Source organism: Nyctibius grandis, chromosome 6, assembly GCF_013368605.1.
Source record: "Nyctibius grandis isolate bNycGra1 chromosome 6, bNycGra1.pri, whole genome shotgun sequence".
Taxonomy (NCBI): Eukaryota; Metazoa; Chordata; class Aves; order Nyctibiiformes; family Nyctibiidae; genus Nyctibius; species Nyctibius grandis.
The window spans coordinates 60,009,807-60,024,907 of NC_090663.1; the positions used below are offsets into that span (position 1 = coordinate 60,009,807).

Genomic DNA, 15,101 nt, shown 5'->3' on the forward strand with positions numbered 1-15,101 from the left:
TAAAAATCCAACACTATGTGCTCTATGGTGACTTTTGGTGTCTTGTGTCACTGTTCTGTGTCACCTTTCAGTATTCTGGAACACCCAAGTCTAAGAAAAAAAGTGCTTTGAACAAGGCACTGTGACATAAAAAAATAGGACAGAGAGAAAATGAGTCTTTAATTCCTAGGATTAAAGACAGAATTCTTCAACTTCCATATACTCAAAGGAAGCATCAAGAGTATCATACATGGGAACGCTTCATGGGGATTTCTAAACTGACATCTATTTGTGTACAGAAAACAGGCAATTAAAATAACCACATTACACACAAGAGCTCAAACTTTTACTTAGGGAATAAAAAAGCTACAAAAATGAAGTGCATTCTAGGCCAACATAATGCGTGGTACATATTTACAGTTGTCATCAACCTTTATTTTCTTTTCTGTTTGAAGTACTGTCACTCAGAAAACAAGCATTGAAGAAGTTTTCCTTAGAAACAAAAGTTGTTACCTTTTTATCTTGTTCTGCAGCCTTTAATTTGTTATGAAGCCTGTAGTTTTCTTCTTCTAATGCGAGGCTGGCAGAACCACCAGGGGCCAGCTGTTCTTTAAGAGTGTTTAGTTCCTGAAGCAGCTCTTCACTTTTCTCTTTTCTCTGTTTCGATTCAACATCAGCATTTTTACAATAATTGGCAGTTCTGACATCCAGCTCTGAAGAAAGCTGAAGAAGTATCTGAAAACAAGTAGTGTCATACAGATAAATTTTAAGTAATTTTTGAATCAGCTAGAAATAAAGTAAGTGAAGAAACAGGAATTATCTTGCTTGGCCTGTATTAATTTCACATTCTTGTTTCAGTGTCCCATTTGAAGATGCTTGTTATCAGAAATGGAATCACTAACATCAAAAGTCTGGTTTCATTTCCAGAAGAGGGGGAGGCAGGAAGAGGCACAAGAGAAGATAATGCACTGCAATTTTTTACCAGTATTTCTGCATTAACTCAAACACACACTAATATTACAGAAATAAAGGAACTATATTGGAAAGACTTCTTGAATGTCAGTAACAGGAAGAAACATGAGTATTCACAGAAGTTTTAGCTAGAATGTATTCACTGACTAAAGTAAGTGAAACCATTTGAGAGAAAACATACACATTGGACTATTCTAGAAACCCACATGCTTAACATGCCAGATAAAGAAAAACATCACGCTTGTCAAGAAATGCCAAAGTTATACTAGATTTTTTTGTTTGGTTGGTAAAAGCTTTGATCCACATAATATGTCTGTGAGGGAATTCTTCCAAAAAGCCTGCCAAGATTGGGAAATCCTGAAGAAGTTGAGACTGGCTATTGACTCTACAGAAGAAACTTATTTTTTTAAAATAGGCTAAACTTAACAGAACAGAACTGAGTCACAACATTGGGGGAAGGAGGATGATGAGCTCTTCATATTTCAGATCAATACTAGTAGAAGGAATAATAGTATGAACAGATCAGGAACTTCCAGGATGCACTTGTTAGGAAGACTGTTCCTAACAACTAATCAGAAGGTAATGGATTCTCTCCCATAACCTGTCTTTGGAGAAGTGTTCAATACATTTAATCACAGAGATGAAATCTCATTAAATCCTGTTCATGGCGCACTTAAGCCTGTAAAACACTTGGCCTTTTTTCCCCAAAGGGGACAAGAGGTAAGAAGAAGGAAAGAAAAGAGAAAGGAAGACTGAACTGCCTCTAGAATAACTTGACTTTCTGAAATGACAAAAGGTGTGAGAATATAAATTACAACAGAGCTTTAAAAATGGCTAAAGTAGTTTTGATAAAGTTGGCTTTAAGAGAGCAGACAATCTTGTGGGCATAAAGCCTGGAGAAAGTGATTGCATCAGGCTGCCAAGTTCTGCAAGCAAAGCTACATAACAATTTTGAACCTATAGTTTTAGTCTAATAAAAGCGAAAACATCCCACCCCCCTCCCTTTTATCACTTAGAAAGTCTTTTACAAAGCAAGTTTCCAAGTTTGATGCATGAGGGAAGTCTTTAAAAGTCTTCTAACTATTCCTACATCTTACAGTTAAGTATGAATATGGTGAGTGCTGATAATAATGAATAATCTTTAAATAGCCTTTTTTTTGTGGGTTTTTTTTTTTTTTCAACCAGATTAGAGGCATTTACAGGGTACTCACACAAAATACATTTCTGATTAAAGAAGATTTAACTTTACCTTTACTTTAGGAGTCCAGAAGTTAATGACTTGCAAAAGCCTTTCATTATCTTTCTTTAGCTCTTCTTTAAGTTTTTCTGCATCATAGCGAGTTCCTGAACAAGCTTCCCAGAACTGTGCTGTTTCTTTTCTAGCACTTTCTTCCTGCTGTAACTCTGCCTCTATGCTGAGAAGTTCACTTTCCATTTCTGATACATCTTTGAGAATGCTCTTTATAAAAGAAGGGGTTCAAGTTTAAATATTGCTTTGACAACTACATGTCTAAATATACATTTTGTCATCTTAGATATCAATATTTGCAGGAAGTCCGTTTTAGCATCTAATTATGACTTAAAGAAATTTTGCTATACTTAAGTTACACTCTACTGGGAAAATGAGAAGACAATTTACATTCCTGGGGCAGGTGGGAAGGGGAAAGGGAAAAAAATGTTTATGTTAGTAAAAGTTTATCTCATTGTTTTAAAAGTCATCTTGGTATCGGGTAGTATGTATTTTACAGGGCAAACGAGTAAATAACATTCCCACTGTTATAACTTAATAATTTCATTTTGAGCCACTTCATAAAACAGGATCTTATAGAATAGCATAAAAAATTACAAATTCTATCCCCTCTCCTTTAAGTGAAGTCTTTTTATCTGTTAAGATAAAAGCAATGCCATTAGATTAGCACTACCACGTTACCCCATGCCTTGAAATATGCAAGTCTTTCTGAAAATTGTTTCAAATGCTACCTCTGCATCCAAGTGCAAACTCTGCAGTACTTCACTGATGTTTAACTCTTGAGAAGATATTTCATTCTGGTTCAAATAAATCTTCCTGAAACACTGAATCTGAGCTCGTAGCTGATCTTGTTTTCTCTTTTCCTCAAGCAATTCCATTTCATACTTGTTGACAGTAGCATGATATTCTCTTTTCTTCGAGCAAACACGACTGAACAGAAACTTGTAGAAGCACAGGATATATCAGTGACTATGCTTTAAAATAGTACCCTTCATCCGGCTAAAATTCCGTATTTTATAATTCAGTCTGTTTACTCTCCTAGTACATAGGTGTCCAGGACAACTAAAATATGACTAAGAAAATTAAGTTCACACATGCTGTATAGCAATGGCATATAATACTTTTAGCTGAGTCAGCATTTCTAATTATGCTATTTTTTTGTAGACTCCTAAGAAGGACAAAAAGTCTAAAAGGCTCTAGACAGCCTTCCATGAATCTAGACTTTGAAAAAGCAAAGCAAAGTATTCTTTGTTGCATTTGTTTTCTCTTAGACTTGTGAAAGGTGCTACATAATCTACAAGAATATCATCACCATGCTGATTTAAAGCTTTATTCTGGTTGAGATAACTACTTAAATCTTAAACATCTTTAACCATAAAAGTTGAAAGGCACCTACCAGAAAAGATCAAAACCTAAAGACCCTGCCACCCAAACAAAAAACCACTTAACATTTCATGGTAAATAAAGAAACAGAAAAAGACTTTATCGTTTAACTATACTTCTGCATATGTTAACACGAATTCTTTCCCAATTCCCCTTAACTTTTTTCCAATAATTGGAATCTGTTTCTCCACTGAACTACAAACTGGGGAAGGTCTGCAAGGCTATAGCAGTTATCAAACTACTTGGGTAGTTTTGCAGAGTAAACATGTATCTCCAAGGCATCTTGCATGTCTCTTTCCCCCACAATAAAATACTTAGGGGTCCATAGTTTGATTTATGGAGTACAGAAAGAAAATTTATTTTCCCAGTTAAAATGGGTTAATATTAATGAGAAAATCCTGTGCAAAGAAGGTGAACTACAGTCAAAAACTAAGGTGGATTAACTTAACTAAATAGTTCCAGTGTTCCAGGATTGTAAAACATTTATTATCAATTTATTTTCCACAAGATATGCATTCACAAAAATCAAAGCTAGAGTCTACAGAATCCTAGCTGTTAATATTGAGAGCTTATTAAAAAACCCCAAACCAAAGCAATATGAAGCATCCACTTATTCATCATTTTAAGCTGGTACCTTCAGTTTGTTCAATAAACTCTGGAGATGACTGTTTATTTTCTCGTTTTCAGTTTGAAGTCTTTTGACTTGTTTACTCTGTTCCAATGAAAGCTGAGGCAGTATCACAGCTATCTGTGCTTTCTGACTGTTCAGTTCATTCTTTAGATTAAGAGACACTGTAGAAAGACATTCATACCTCTTCCCCACATTTGGGAATTTCTCAAGAAGCTCCTAAATGCAAGTGAAAGAAATTCATTTAGTCACAATAAGGAAAAGAGTGATTAGCTATAAACAAAAGCTTAAAATAAACCATCAGACTCCAGGACTAACCCCTACAGTATGTATTGGTTCTACAACAGAAAAGTTTATAGGACTAAGACCTTCAGTTTTGACTTGCCACAGAAATATGACAAAAACACTAAGCAAGGCACAAATTGTTGCCTGTTCACAAGTTTGCCAGCTGGGCTGCCCTCAGGACAGGCTCCCAAGTTGATCTGTTTGGTCCTTTGTTGAAAGAAAGGGATCATGAAATTGTTTCTAGCACCCTGCCATAAAAACGGAGATGTGATCAAGCAGTGAGCAGGCTGACAAATGCAATAGGCTTCAAAGCACTCCCACTAAACTGAAAATTAAGTATCCCATATGAAGCTAGGTCATACCTTTTAAAGCAAGCATAAGACTTCCTAGGTGTACTGCCTCTATTTTTGGTTCTTAGTTGAAAGAAGCAGGATTCACAAGTTTAACTTTTCACCCCACAGTAAGAGTATTGGAACTATCCAACAGGAGCACATACAAGATACTTAAGAAAATTGCACAAGAAACAGAGGCAGACAAGATCTTACCCATTACAAAAGTCAGAAGGGCAGAGTGCCATTAAAAGGGATCAATTGATGTTATTTACTTCACTCATTAGTAGCTCCCCACTGCTGACATAGGATAGAAACACAGTATGAATGGAGAAAGCTACACATAACAGATTTTTGCAGTTCGGTCCTTTACCACTTCTGGTGTTAACTGAAGAAGCACTCAGGGCTTTTCTAGCACGTATAGAATGATGCCCAAATCTGCTGCACAGATGTACAGACTGCAGTACAATGGTACCCTTTAAAGTGTTTCATACATATTCATAAATCTTGGTTTATTTAGGCTTTTAGTAGGTTAGTAGTACTTGTCATATCTGTGAGTAAGTATACTTGGGATAGTTAATTAACAAAAGCTCTGAGGAACTACAAGAGCTTCCTGTTTGGAGGAGAGAAGCTATTTAATGAAAGTAATTTATTGGAAACCAATTTATTTTTGATGGGGAGTAATGGAAGGGAGGATTTGGAGGAGATTTTGCAAAAACAAAACTATGAAGTGAATCATAGAATGGTTTGGGTTGGAAGAGACCTTAAAGATCATCTAGTTCCAACACCCCTGCCACAGGCAGGGACACCTTTCCACTAGACCAGGTTGCTCAAAGCCCCATACAACCTGGCCTTAAAACACAGCCAGGGAGGGGGCACCCACAGCTTCTCTGGGCAACCTGTGCCAGTGTCCCACCACCCTCACAGTAAAGAATTTCTTCCTAATATCTAATCTAAATCTCCCCTCTTTCAGTTTAAAACCATTCCCCCTCATCCTGTCACTACTTGTCCTTGTAAAAAGCCCCTTTCCCACTTTCCTGTAGGCCTCCTTCAGATACTGGAAGGCTGCTAGAAGGTCTCCCTGGAGCCTCCTCTTCTCCAGGCTGAACAACCCCAATTCTCTCAGCCTGTCTTCGTAAGAGAGGTGCTCCAGCCCTCTGATCATCTTCGTGGCGCTCCTCTGGACTCGTTCCAACAGCTCCACGTCCTTGTTATGTTGGGGGCCCCAGAACTGGATGCAGTACTCCACGTGGGGGTCTCACGAGAGCGGAGTAGAGGGGCAGAATCACCTCCCTCGACCTGCTGGCCGCGCTGCTTTTGATGCAGCCCAGGATTCAGTTGGCCTTCTGGGCTGCAAGCGCACATTGCCGGCTCATGTTGAGCTTCTCGTCAACCATCACCCCCAAGTCGTTCTCCTCAGGGCTGCTCTCAATCCATTCTCTGCCCAGCCTGTATTTGTGCTTGGGATTGCCCCGACCCACATGCAGGACCTTACACTAGGCCTTGTTGAACTCCATGTGGTTCGCACAGGCCCAGCTCTCAAGCCTGTCAAGGTCCCTCTGGATGACATCCCTTCCCTCCAGCGTGTCGACCGCACCACACAGCTTGGTGTTGTCAGCAAACTTGCTGAGGGCGCACCCAATCCCACTGTCCATGTCACCGACAAAGTGCTCTACATGACTAGTTTTTTTTTTCCACTGGAGTGGCTGGACAGTGACGAAATCAAGCGAGATGACTCAACTGAGAAGTTCAATTTAACGTTCTCAGAACAGGATGCATGGCCACTGAACAGCAACAGCAAATCAACTGATCCCATGGCTTGCAGCATCTTCACAAGATACGTGAACAATTTCATAGATCATAGACAGAAGCAAAGTTTATGCTCAAGAACAAATGATATTAAGGTTTTACATGCATCCTTAAAATAAGCAGAGAAGTAAGTTTACCTTAATTTTCAACGTTTTTTCCTTCAGGCTGTCATCAACCACCTGCTCTGCATTATGCAGTGGGTTCACCTGAATGGACATATCATTCACATTTCTTTGCTTCAGCTGGTCTAGAGCACGTTCCAGTTTTGCATTTGTTTCAACACACTAAAATAAAAGCATACATATTTAAGTACCATCTTAGAAGAGAAGTGATGAATAACTTAGGTATGTAACTTGCAACACCAACCATCTCAGATTTTTTTTGCAATTCTGTCTTGAGCTGGTCCCGCTCAGACCTGACATCCTGGAGAAGTTTTTGTAGCTCATCTTTTTCTTGATTAATTGATAAGATTTGTTCTTTAAGTTGGAAAGAGTGACTAGTTCTTTCAGCCAATAACTGGTCTTTTTCACATGATACGCTGTTTAGCGTCTCAGTTAACTGTCGAATCTATAATAAATAGTGGAGAAAAACAAGAATTATGAGTTGGCCCTGGCCTGTATACTCCCCTATGAAGTACTCAAATCAGTTGTGTCAAATACAAAGAACACAATTTCCAAGAACTCTAAAATTCAAACTTCTCTTGCTGTTAGTGTAAGTATCATTGCGGTGTTCTAATCACTCAGAAAAAGAAATTAAAAGGAAGAGGAACAGCAGTACACTCAGAGAACTCTAGTCAGCTTGGTCTTCAGTAAAGCAAGAGTTAAAAACCAAAAAGGCAGTCAACATATGTCCACATCATAAAAAATGAAAAGAAATAAAAGATTAGCATAAGAGATGGGCAATGGAATTGTCTTTTTATCTGCTCTAATGAATAGAACAGTTAACATATTTGCTAATCAAGAAATCCTTAATTATACTCTCTGATCCACAGATCAAGGAAGAGTTTGGCAGGTGAAAAGTGAAGAAGTGAAAACTGCAAAAAGACTGAGTTAGCAAGAGTTAAGTGCAAGACTTTCTGAGTAACAGATATAGTTTGAAAGTCTGCAAAGCACCAAGGATTCCAAACCCACTTAGGTTCATACTGTCTACGCAGTGCCTTTTAAAGTCTGAATAAGTACATGTACAATTACTATTATATTAAGCCTGCACACATTGGATAAAATCAGTGTCCATTCTAATGGAGTGACCAACCCAGCTGCTTACAAGGCTGAGACAAGTTGAGGATGCTACTTCTAAACATCACTAAAGAAACTTGCACAAAATCCTTTGCCCATGTTCGTGCTTGTTTAGCACCCATAAAAATGATGCACTAAGAATTAAAAATTAAATAGGATTTGTCTTGAACAAAAATGTAGCACATCAGTGATGAAACATCAGAAGACAGAATTGCAGAATAGTGACTAAAAAACAAAACTCCTCACCTTGTTTGTTAGGCTGTCCTCCAAGATCTCTGACCTCCTCTGAACCTTTGACAAGTGTTCTTCCCTTTCTTCAGCTTTGATCTTCTCATTGCTGAGGAGTTCTTGTTGCCACTTCAATTCCTTTTCAGTTTCAAGAATCTGGAGTAAAAATAGAGCAACAAATATAGAATAGCATGTAAACCTACCTCTCACACACCACGCCATTCAATATTTCATAGGAGTCCAAATGCTTGGCACAAACAAATCTGCTTTGAGTACAAGAAATTTCAAATTTTGTCGTTGAAAGTTTCTCCTTTCACTAAGCAAAGCCTGCCAACTAGCTTATTGATAAATCCTTAGTAATGTAAAGAACTAGACAAAGTATGCTCAAACATGTTTGGACAATTTTTCTGCAATCCCTGTTTACATAGATGAGTAACACAAAGCAGAGATGTAATGTGAGTAGGGTTCACATCAAGAACTATCTAGAAATTATTATTTAACACAATTTTATGAGTTGAGCTGCTGTCAGAGTGCTGTTAAATTATCAAAGATAAATTATTATAGAACTAGCATGCCTTTCACTAAAACTCTGAATTTGCAGTGAAGTTGAAGATTTACAGCAAGACAATTGACACTCAAAAACAGATGAATTGGAAGATATTGGTAGTGAGAGTAAGATTCGCCTCCCACCATATATTTGAATTAACTACAGATATTTGAAGTGATTACTTGATATCTGAACAAGGACTGCTGCTCAGTGGATACCACCCAATTCACTTGTCTTCACTGTTGTGAAGATATGCCTTATCCAGAAGAGAAATAAAAGTGTCAGAATTTGTCAGCTTTAGTTTCAAAACTTTGGAGCTCAACTATGAAACATACCATTTCATCAAATTAATTTTAAAAATGCCCATTAAGTGTTTTGGTAATGAAACCCACATATTTTCTGGTTCCTCATTTATTCCTACGTAAAGTAGTGTGAGATAACGTTTTTGAAAGAATTTATGTACATCTTCAAATATCATTCCACAATACAGAAGTTAAAGCATGCCAATATTCTTCAGTCTGGGTATATAACATTAATACTTGTAAGATTTTTTTCACGACAGCTTCAAGAATTAACCATCTTCCTCTACCAAGTGTTTATAGTTATTATACTTCAAAGATAAAGCACCTTATCAACAGTCTCCTGTAGGTTAATCTCCAGTTTGTTCTTCTCTGCTCGAAGACCTTCCAGCATTTCCTGGAGCTGATCTCTCTCCTGTGCTAACAAATCACACTGTTTCTCCAGCTGTTGAAGTTTACTGCTTTTACTCTCAGTCTTTTCTTTCAGTTCTCCCAGCAGCTGATGCCTTTCCTTAGTTACTGAATTTAAGTCCTCATTCAACTTGACTACCTATTAAAAAATAATTTTAGAGAGTATAAAATCAACACATAACTATTAGCAAAAACTCTTCTTCTGTTGCTAAACTGTATTACCATGATGTCATCTATTGGACCAATAAAACAGCAAAAAGTATCATGGGTTATTCTAATAACTGTTATTCTAATACCTGTTATTCTAATGAGTCCTTGAGGGAACATCCTCTGAATTATTTCTAAGAGTTTCTTATTACTGTACTTGCCTTTTCTTTCAGTGTGTTTATTTCTTCATTTAGGTTTTTTTCAATGTTTTGCAGTTTCTCTTCTCTATTTGCTAGCATGTTCTTCTGGATATCAGCTTGCTCTTTCTGATGCTTTAGTTCTTCCTGTAGATTTTCCATTTCTGTCAGAACTTTTAAGGACTGCAGAACAACAGAGGTATTACATGGATGCTCACTCAGTATGACTAAGTTTTGCTTATCAGGAGTTAAGAATGATAAGTCAAAGTATTTGAATTTCTAGGAGAGAACTATTGGAATAATCAGTCTTTTACTTTAGAAAAAAATCCTCAGTTGTCATTCCCCCATGCCTAGTTTAAGGACTCCAAAGGAAGAGAGTCTTTAGAAATACAGTCTTTATCAGAAAAAAAAAAGAAAAAAAAAAAGAAGCAGGCAGAACTAAAGAAGAAAGGGAAAAGTGTTGTGGGGTAAGGGAACAGGAGGGGAACAAATTATGTAGATAACTATTTTGAAACAAAAAAAAACACCAACCCAAAACAACAAAAAAATCCCACCATAAAATACCCTTATTCTTGTGGCTACTGCCACCATTTACATGAACAATTTGTCCAATTGTTTAGTAGCAAGATGTAAATCTAAAATTAAAGGTTTGATGATCCTAGTTTGCTGATTTTAGTTTTTTAGTTAGTTGGTCTATACATACTTAAGAGATCAGTGGTTGTACCTGAGGTTTGCTAAAATTCATATGAAAGCTTTTACTTCTTCAAATAATTTGCAGCTTTTCCTAGGAAAAAAAATACTTACCAGACTTCCCTTTAACTTTAGAAGTTATCAGCTTGATTTTTGTTAACCACATATCAGAAAGAGCTTGTCTGAGATAGCGCGTTAATATAAGCATACTTTTCATGCAAATACTTGGAATATTAAAGTCACTAATCTGCCAGGAAACAAGACATCAGGAAGGAGAAAGAGGATTGCTGATCAGTTTCTTTTCTGGGGTTTAGCTTTCTCTTCATCAATCCTGAATGAGCTGAAGTGTTAGAAGAATTAAGCCCTTAGATATAAGTAAACCTGGATTACCTCTGCTGTTCAGTGCTAAATGCAGAGGCACTGTAGATGAATGATTTAACAACTTTGCTGAGTGTTTGTCCAGCAGGTGGCAGACGACTGTGCCTAAACCCAGAGTGACACAGTGACCAAAAGGGTAGGAAGGGAGTAGGGGGAAGAAAAAAAATAAGAGACAGATTCAAAAATCCAGATTGGATTAGTAAACTGATTTTTTAGTTTACTGCTGCTGTGAACAAATGAAGGGAGAGGAAGAGATACTGAATAGCAGAAGGCTTTATGACCTAAATAATTCAGAGTGGTACAACCTGCCTTTAAAACAATTATTTAAGAGATTTTATACATACTCTCTTCTTGCTTTCCTGACAGTCAGCCTCTAACTGATCTCTTTCTGCTTTACAAGTCTCTACCATTTGCTGTAGTTCATCTTTCTCCTGATTAAGTAAAGTGATTTTCTCAACCTGCTGACAGACATGCTCGTTCATTGTTCTTTCAATTTGTTCTTTTTCTGCCAGTAGCTTTGCATATTCAGAAGAGACATGAGTCAGGTTTTCAGTTACTTCAGTGAGCTGAAAGAACAAATAAGAACGAGTATTAATATTTCTAGTCATCTCTAGGATGGTTAGAAGTAATTTGATAGTTAATTTGGAAAAAGCTGGTAATATTCTAAACTATTTTTTTTGTCCCAGTAATCAGGTTCTGATTTGAGAGTTATTGGACCATATTTCACAAGCATTATCTGTACATATGGGTTGTTATAACTGGATCATTTTACAGAAGACACTTCCATTAGTTTACTGCTATAGTAAAAGAAAGATGTAACAATTTTTCTGAAAAGTCATTTAAATTTCAGTGCTTCTGTCTCATTATTAGACAAAAGTGAATGCATAAAAACCTACAGGCCATTATAATTCCATAAAAATTACTCCACTGCTGTATCCACAGCAGACAGGCTTGATGCTAACAAGCGTTAATATCTTCCAAAAGCCACAATAGCTCCAGACATGAAAGTTATAAGTAGATAAGAAATTTATAATAGTGCAGCAAGTTAAAGAATGAGCTAAACTGCTTTTTAGTTGCTCAAGTATCTTCAGAGTTACATAGCTAAAAGACACATTATTAGAATTTAAGAAGATTTAAGACTTGGAAAATACATTGAGGTCAAAGAGCAGTATTGATGTCAAATACTATTCCATCATTCAGCACTAAGGCACGTTTAGTTATAAGTAAGGGTAGTAGCTTGCAGGTCAAATTGCATTTAATCATCTTTTCACTGCCTCTTTCTATGTAATTCTTTCGAGAAGCAGTACAGGGGAAAAAAAAAAGAAGGGAAAAAACTTTTAATTAAGTTTTGTTGTTACATTTACTGAACACTTAAAAACTGAAGTCTGCAGAGGGCACAGGTTGCCAATCCTGATATAATTTTTAGTTTACTTGGCAATACTGCATCTGACCTTCTGCTGCAGTTCATCAATTGTTTCTTTCAATGCCTCTTGCACTTTCAAGAGTTGATTTTCTTTCGCCGAAATACTTCCTTTCAGCTCCACAATGGTCTCCTGATGTTGTCCGAGAGACTCATGAGCACATCTCAACTCTTCCTGCATTTCTGAATTCTGTGGACACAGCACAGTTAAAGTACATTAAAGCCCAAACAACGCTTCCAAAATTTAAGTAGTTTAGTAAAGCTATTATCCTAAAGGAATAGGACTATTTTTCTTACCATCCTAATCATCTCCTGTATAGTTTCTCTTAGCTGGTCTCTCTCATTTTGGAGATTCTCCAGTTGCATTTTAAGATTATCATCTCCTCTTTCTGTCAGAGTGCTCGCTTCCTGACAGTCATGCAATTTTGGAGTAAAATCTGTTCTTTCATTTTTTTCAGATTCTCTTTGACATTCGTTGGCCTTCACTTCCTCCATTTCATGCAATTTCCTTTGTGCCTGGCTCAGCTCTTCTCTCAGAAGAAATAACTCTTGCTCAATAGATTTTTCTTGAGTCTGTGGTACCTATTTTATACAGAGAGACAAGTCAACACATTTGGGGAAGTAGCTTTAATAGAAACATATTGACTGTTCACAGGTTGATTATGTAAAACAAACAGAAGCAATGTTTCAGAGATTTGTATTTTTTCAGAATAATAAGATTTGACTGAACTCAATATGCAATTCAAGTTTCATGAAATAAGATACATGTAAAAGTAAAATTTGAAGCGAGGACTTCTGAAACAAGTTACCAGAAGTAGAACTTCATGGCCATAGTTTGAGACTGAGGGGGGAATCCACAAAAAAACCCCAAGAACAAAAAACCCCACAAACCAAACTACAGAGACCTTATCCATATTTCTAGCCTCAACAGTAGATAATGGTGTCAAGACAATTATTTCCTTGAAATTTGTCCACTCCCCCCCATAAATATTAAAATATATGCACATACTTTACTTTTTTTTCAAAGTGTATCTATATACACTTTGTATATATACATCAACATGTATGTGCAATCAGCATGTACAATTATGAAAAATGTTGGCTGCAATGTCCCTTAACGTACACTGCCAAGAAAGAAAGTCAGTTCTATCTTTGCTTTGAAAAAGCAGAACCACTCTTTCCAGATAAGCAATTTTTAGCTTCAGGTACTTCTAGAATTACATCTCTGTGCAGACAACTTAAAACATCACCATCCTCTGTCAAGTTAAAATTCTATTTACAGAAAAAATATTTGTCATGTCCTACTACTTGTTGTCCATATACAACAATATGGGTGGAATACATTTCAAGTAAACAATAATCCTGGTGTTTAATGGTCTGCAGTCAAGTAGCAGGACCCTTTTCTCCAGTTTGTTTTGCAAATTATTTTGATTGAAGTGAAAGTTTAAATAAGCATGCTTTCCATTATAGCTTTAGCATAATTACCAAAGTTCCTCCCCCATACTCTTCTTTTTTCAAATGTAAACTGCCCAGCTTATCCTGCAATGAATTGTTCTCTTGTGTAAGGAGAAAGATTTGTTCCTTTAGCGCCTGAAGCTGATCACTTTCTCTGCAGTTATTATTTTCTGCTTTTTCTTCAGCAAGCTGGTCTCTCTCAGATGTAATGATTTTTATTTCTTCCGTCATTTGTGATATCTACAAAAAAATGTGGAAAGACAATATTTCTATCAATTCAAAACCAAAATTAAATCATAGAATCATAGAATAGTTTGGGTTGGAAGGGACCTTTAAGTGTCATCTTGTCCAACCCCCCCTGCAATGAGCAAGGACAAGGACATCTTCAACTAGATCAGGTTGCTCAGACAAAAGTTTTCTTTGATTCACTCTCCTACAGTATTTTTAACACCAAACCACTGTAACCAAACCAGAAAAACTCCAGAACTGAGTCTTTGGCCTTTGTCACCTGTTCTAAATGCTAACCTCTTAGCAGTCTCTTCTGCAATACTGGCCAGATTTTTAATCTAGAAAAAGTCCGAGAGAAAGAAGCCAAATAAGAAACACCTGTTGGATTATTTTTACACATATGTTCCAAAACATGCAAATGCTGAATTGAACAACCATTGACTTACTGGGCCTGGCAGCTGAAATACTTCAAGAAAAAACCAGTCTCACTTACTACAGATTCTTCCTCCAGAGAAACTGTGCCACTGAAGCAAGTGTGTAACATACAATATTCTCAGCACCCTTCTTTGTCAGTTGTTGAACAAACAGGCACAAAACCCAGTGGATTAGCCTTCTGCTGTGTGTTGGGAACTGAGCTGCCGTTTACAACCATATGCTAACATTTCTCATTGGGCCAGAGCATTATAAACCATTAGCCTCATTTCTACCCCTAGGTAACTCTCATCTCTTCTTCTATTTGCCATCTAATGCCACCACTCAAATTGACAACTAGGGGCACGCTAGTTAAGTACACATTACAGCTTGGAGCGCTACAGAAATAGATCAGCAACTGGTAAAGATTCAGATCAGGCAGTACTCCTTTATTGCTCACTTTCTACCAAAGGCCTGGAAATTTTCTAAGGACAAGCAGAAGAGTCTATAAGCAGACTAACTAGGTTTGGTTTCAGTGTTGGAAAACACATTAAAAGCATTTTTATTTTGAACTATTACATAATGTTTTACCCGCATTTCGAGTTCTTTAATGGTCTTCCCTAGTGCCTCTTCAGCACTCAGAATCTGAGATTCTTTTTCAGAAATATTTTTCTCCAACTTCTTGACAGTGTTCTGGGATTGCTTGAGAGAACTCTGTGTATTTCTCAGTTCTTCATGTGCCAAAATGTTCTTTGGAATAAAAGGAAGAAAATCCCCAAAGAGAAAATTCAAGTATTTTGCCAACATTAGTAAGCACTCCT

The 15,101-nt window shown here is 36.9% G+C and overlaps 1 protein-coding gene across 1 annotated transcript in view; it reads right to left on the bottom strand.

Annotated features, from left to right (window-relative positions):
- CENPE (centromere protein E) overlaps window positions 1-15,101 on the bottom strand; it is a 43,197-nt gene that overhangs the window by 6,290 nt on the left and 21,806 nt on the right. The window contains exons 25-38 of the mRNA XM_068403913.1: window positions 14,872-15,030; window positions 13,672-13,881; window positions 12,484-12,768; window positions 12,218-12,376; window positions 11,111-11,332; window positions 9,723-9,881; window positions 9,272-9,493; window positions 8,116-8,253; window positions 7,001-7,201; window positions 6,772-6,918; window positions 4,218-4,430; window positions 2,932-3,141; window positions 2,201-2,410; window positions 493-714 (exon numbers count right to left, since the gene is read on the bottom strand). Of these exons, the coding sequence (XP_068260014.1) occupies window positions 493-714; window positions 2,201-2,410; window positions 2,932-3,141; window positions 4,218-4,430; window positions 6,772-6,918; window positions 7,001-7,201; window positions 8,116-8,253; window positions 9,272-9,493; window positions 9,723-9,881; window positions 11,111-11,332; window positions 12,218-12,376; window positions 12,484-12,768; window positions 13,672-13,881; window positions 14,872-15,030 (2,757 nt within the window). The remainder of the gene's footprint in view (window positions 1-492; window positions 715-2,200; window positions 2,411-2,931; window positions 3,142-4,217; window positions 4,431-6,771; window positions 6,919-7,000; window positions 7,202-8,115; window positions 8,254-9,271; window positions 9,494-9,722; window positions 9,882-11,110; window positions 11,333-12,217; window positions 12,377-12,483; window positions 12,769-13,671; window positions 13,882-14,871; window positions 15,031-15,101) is intronic.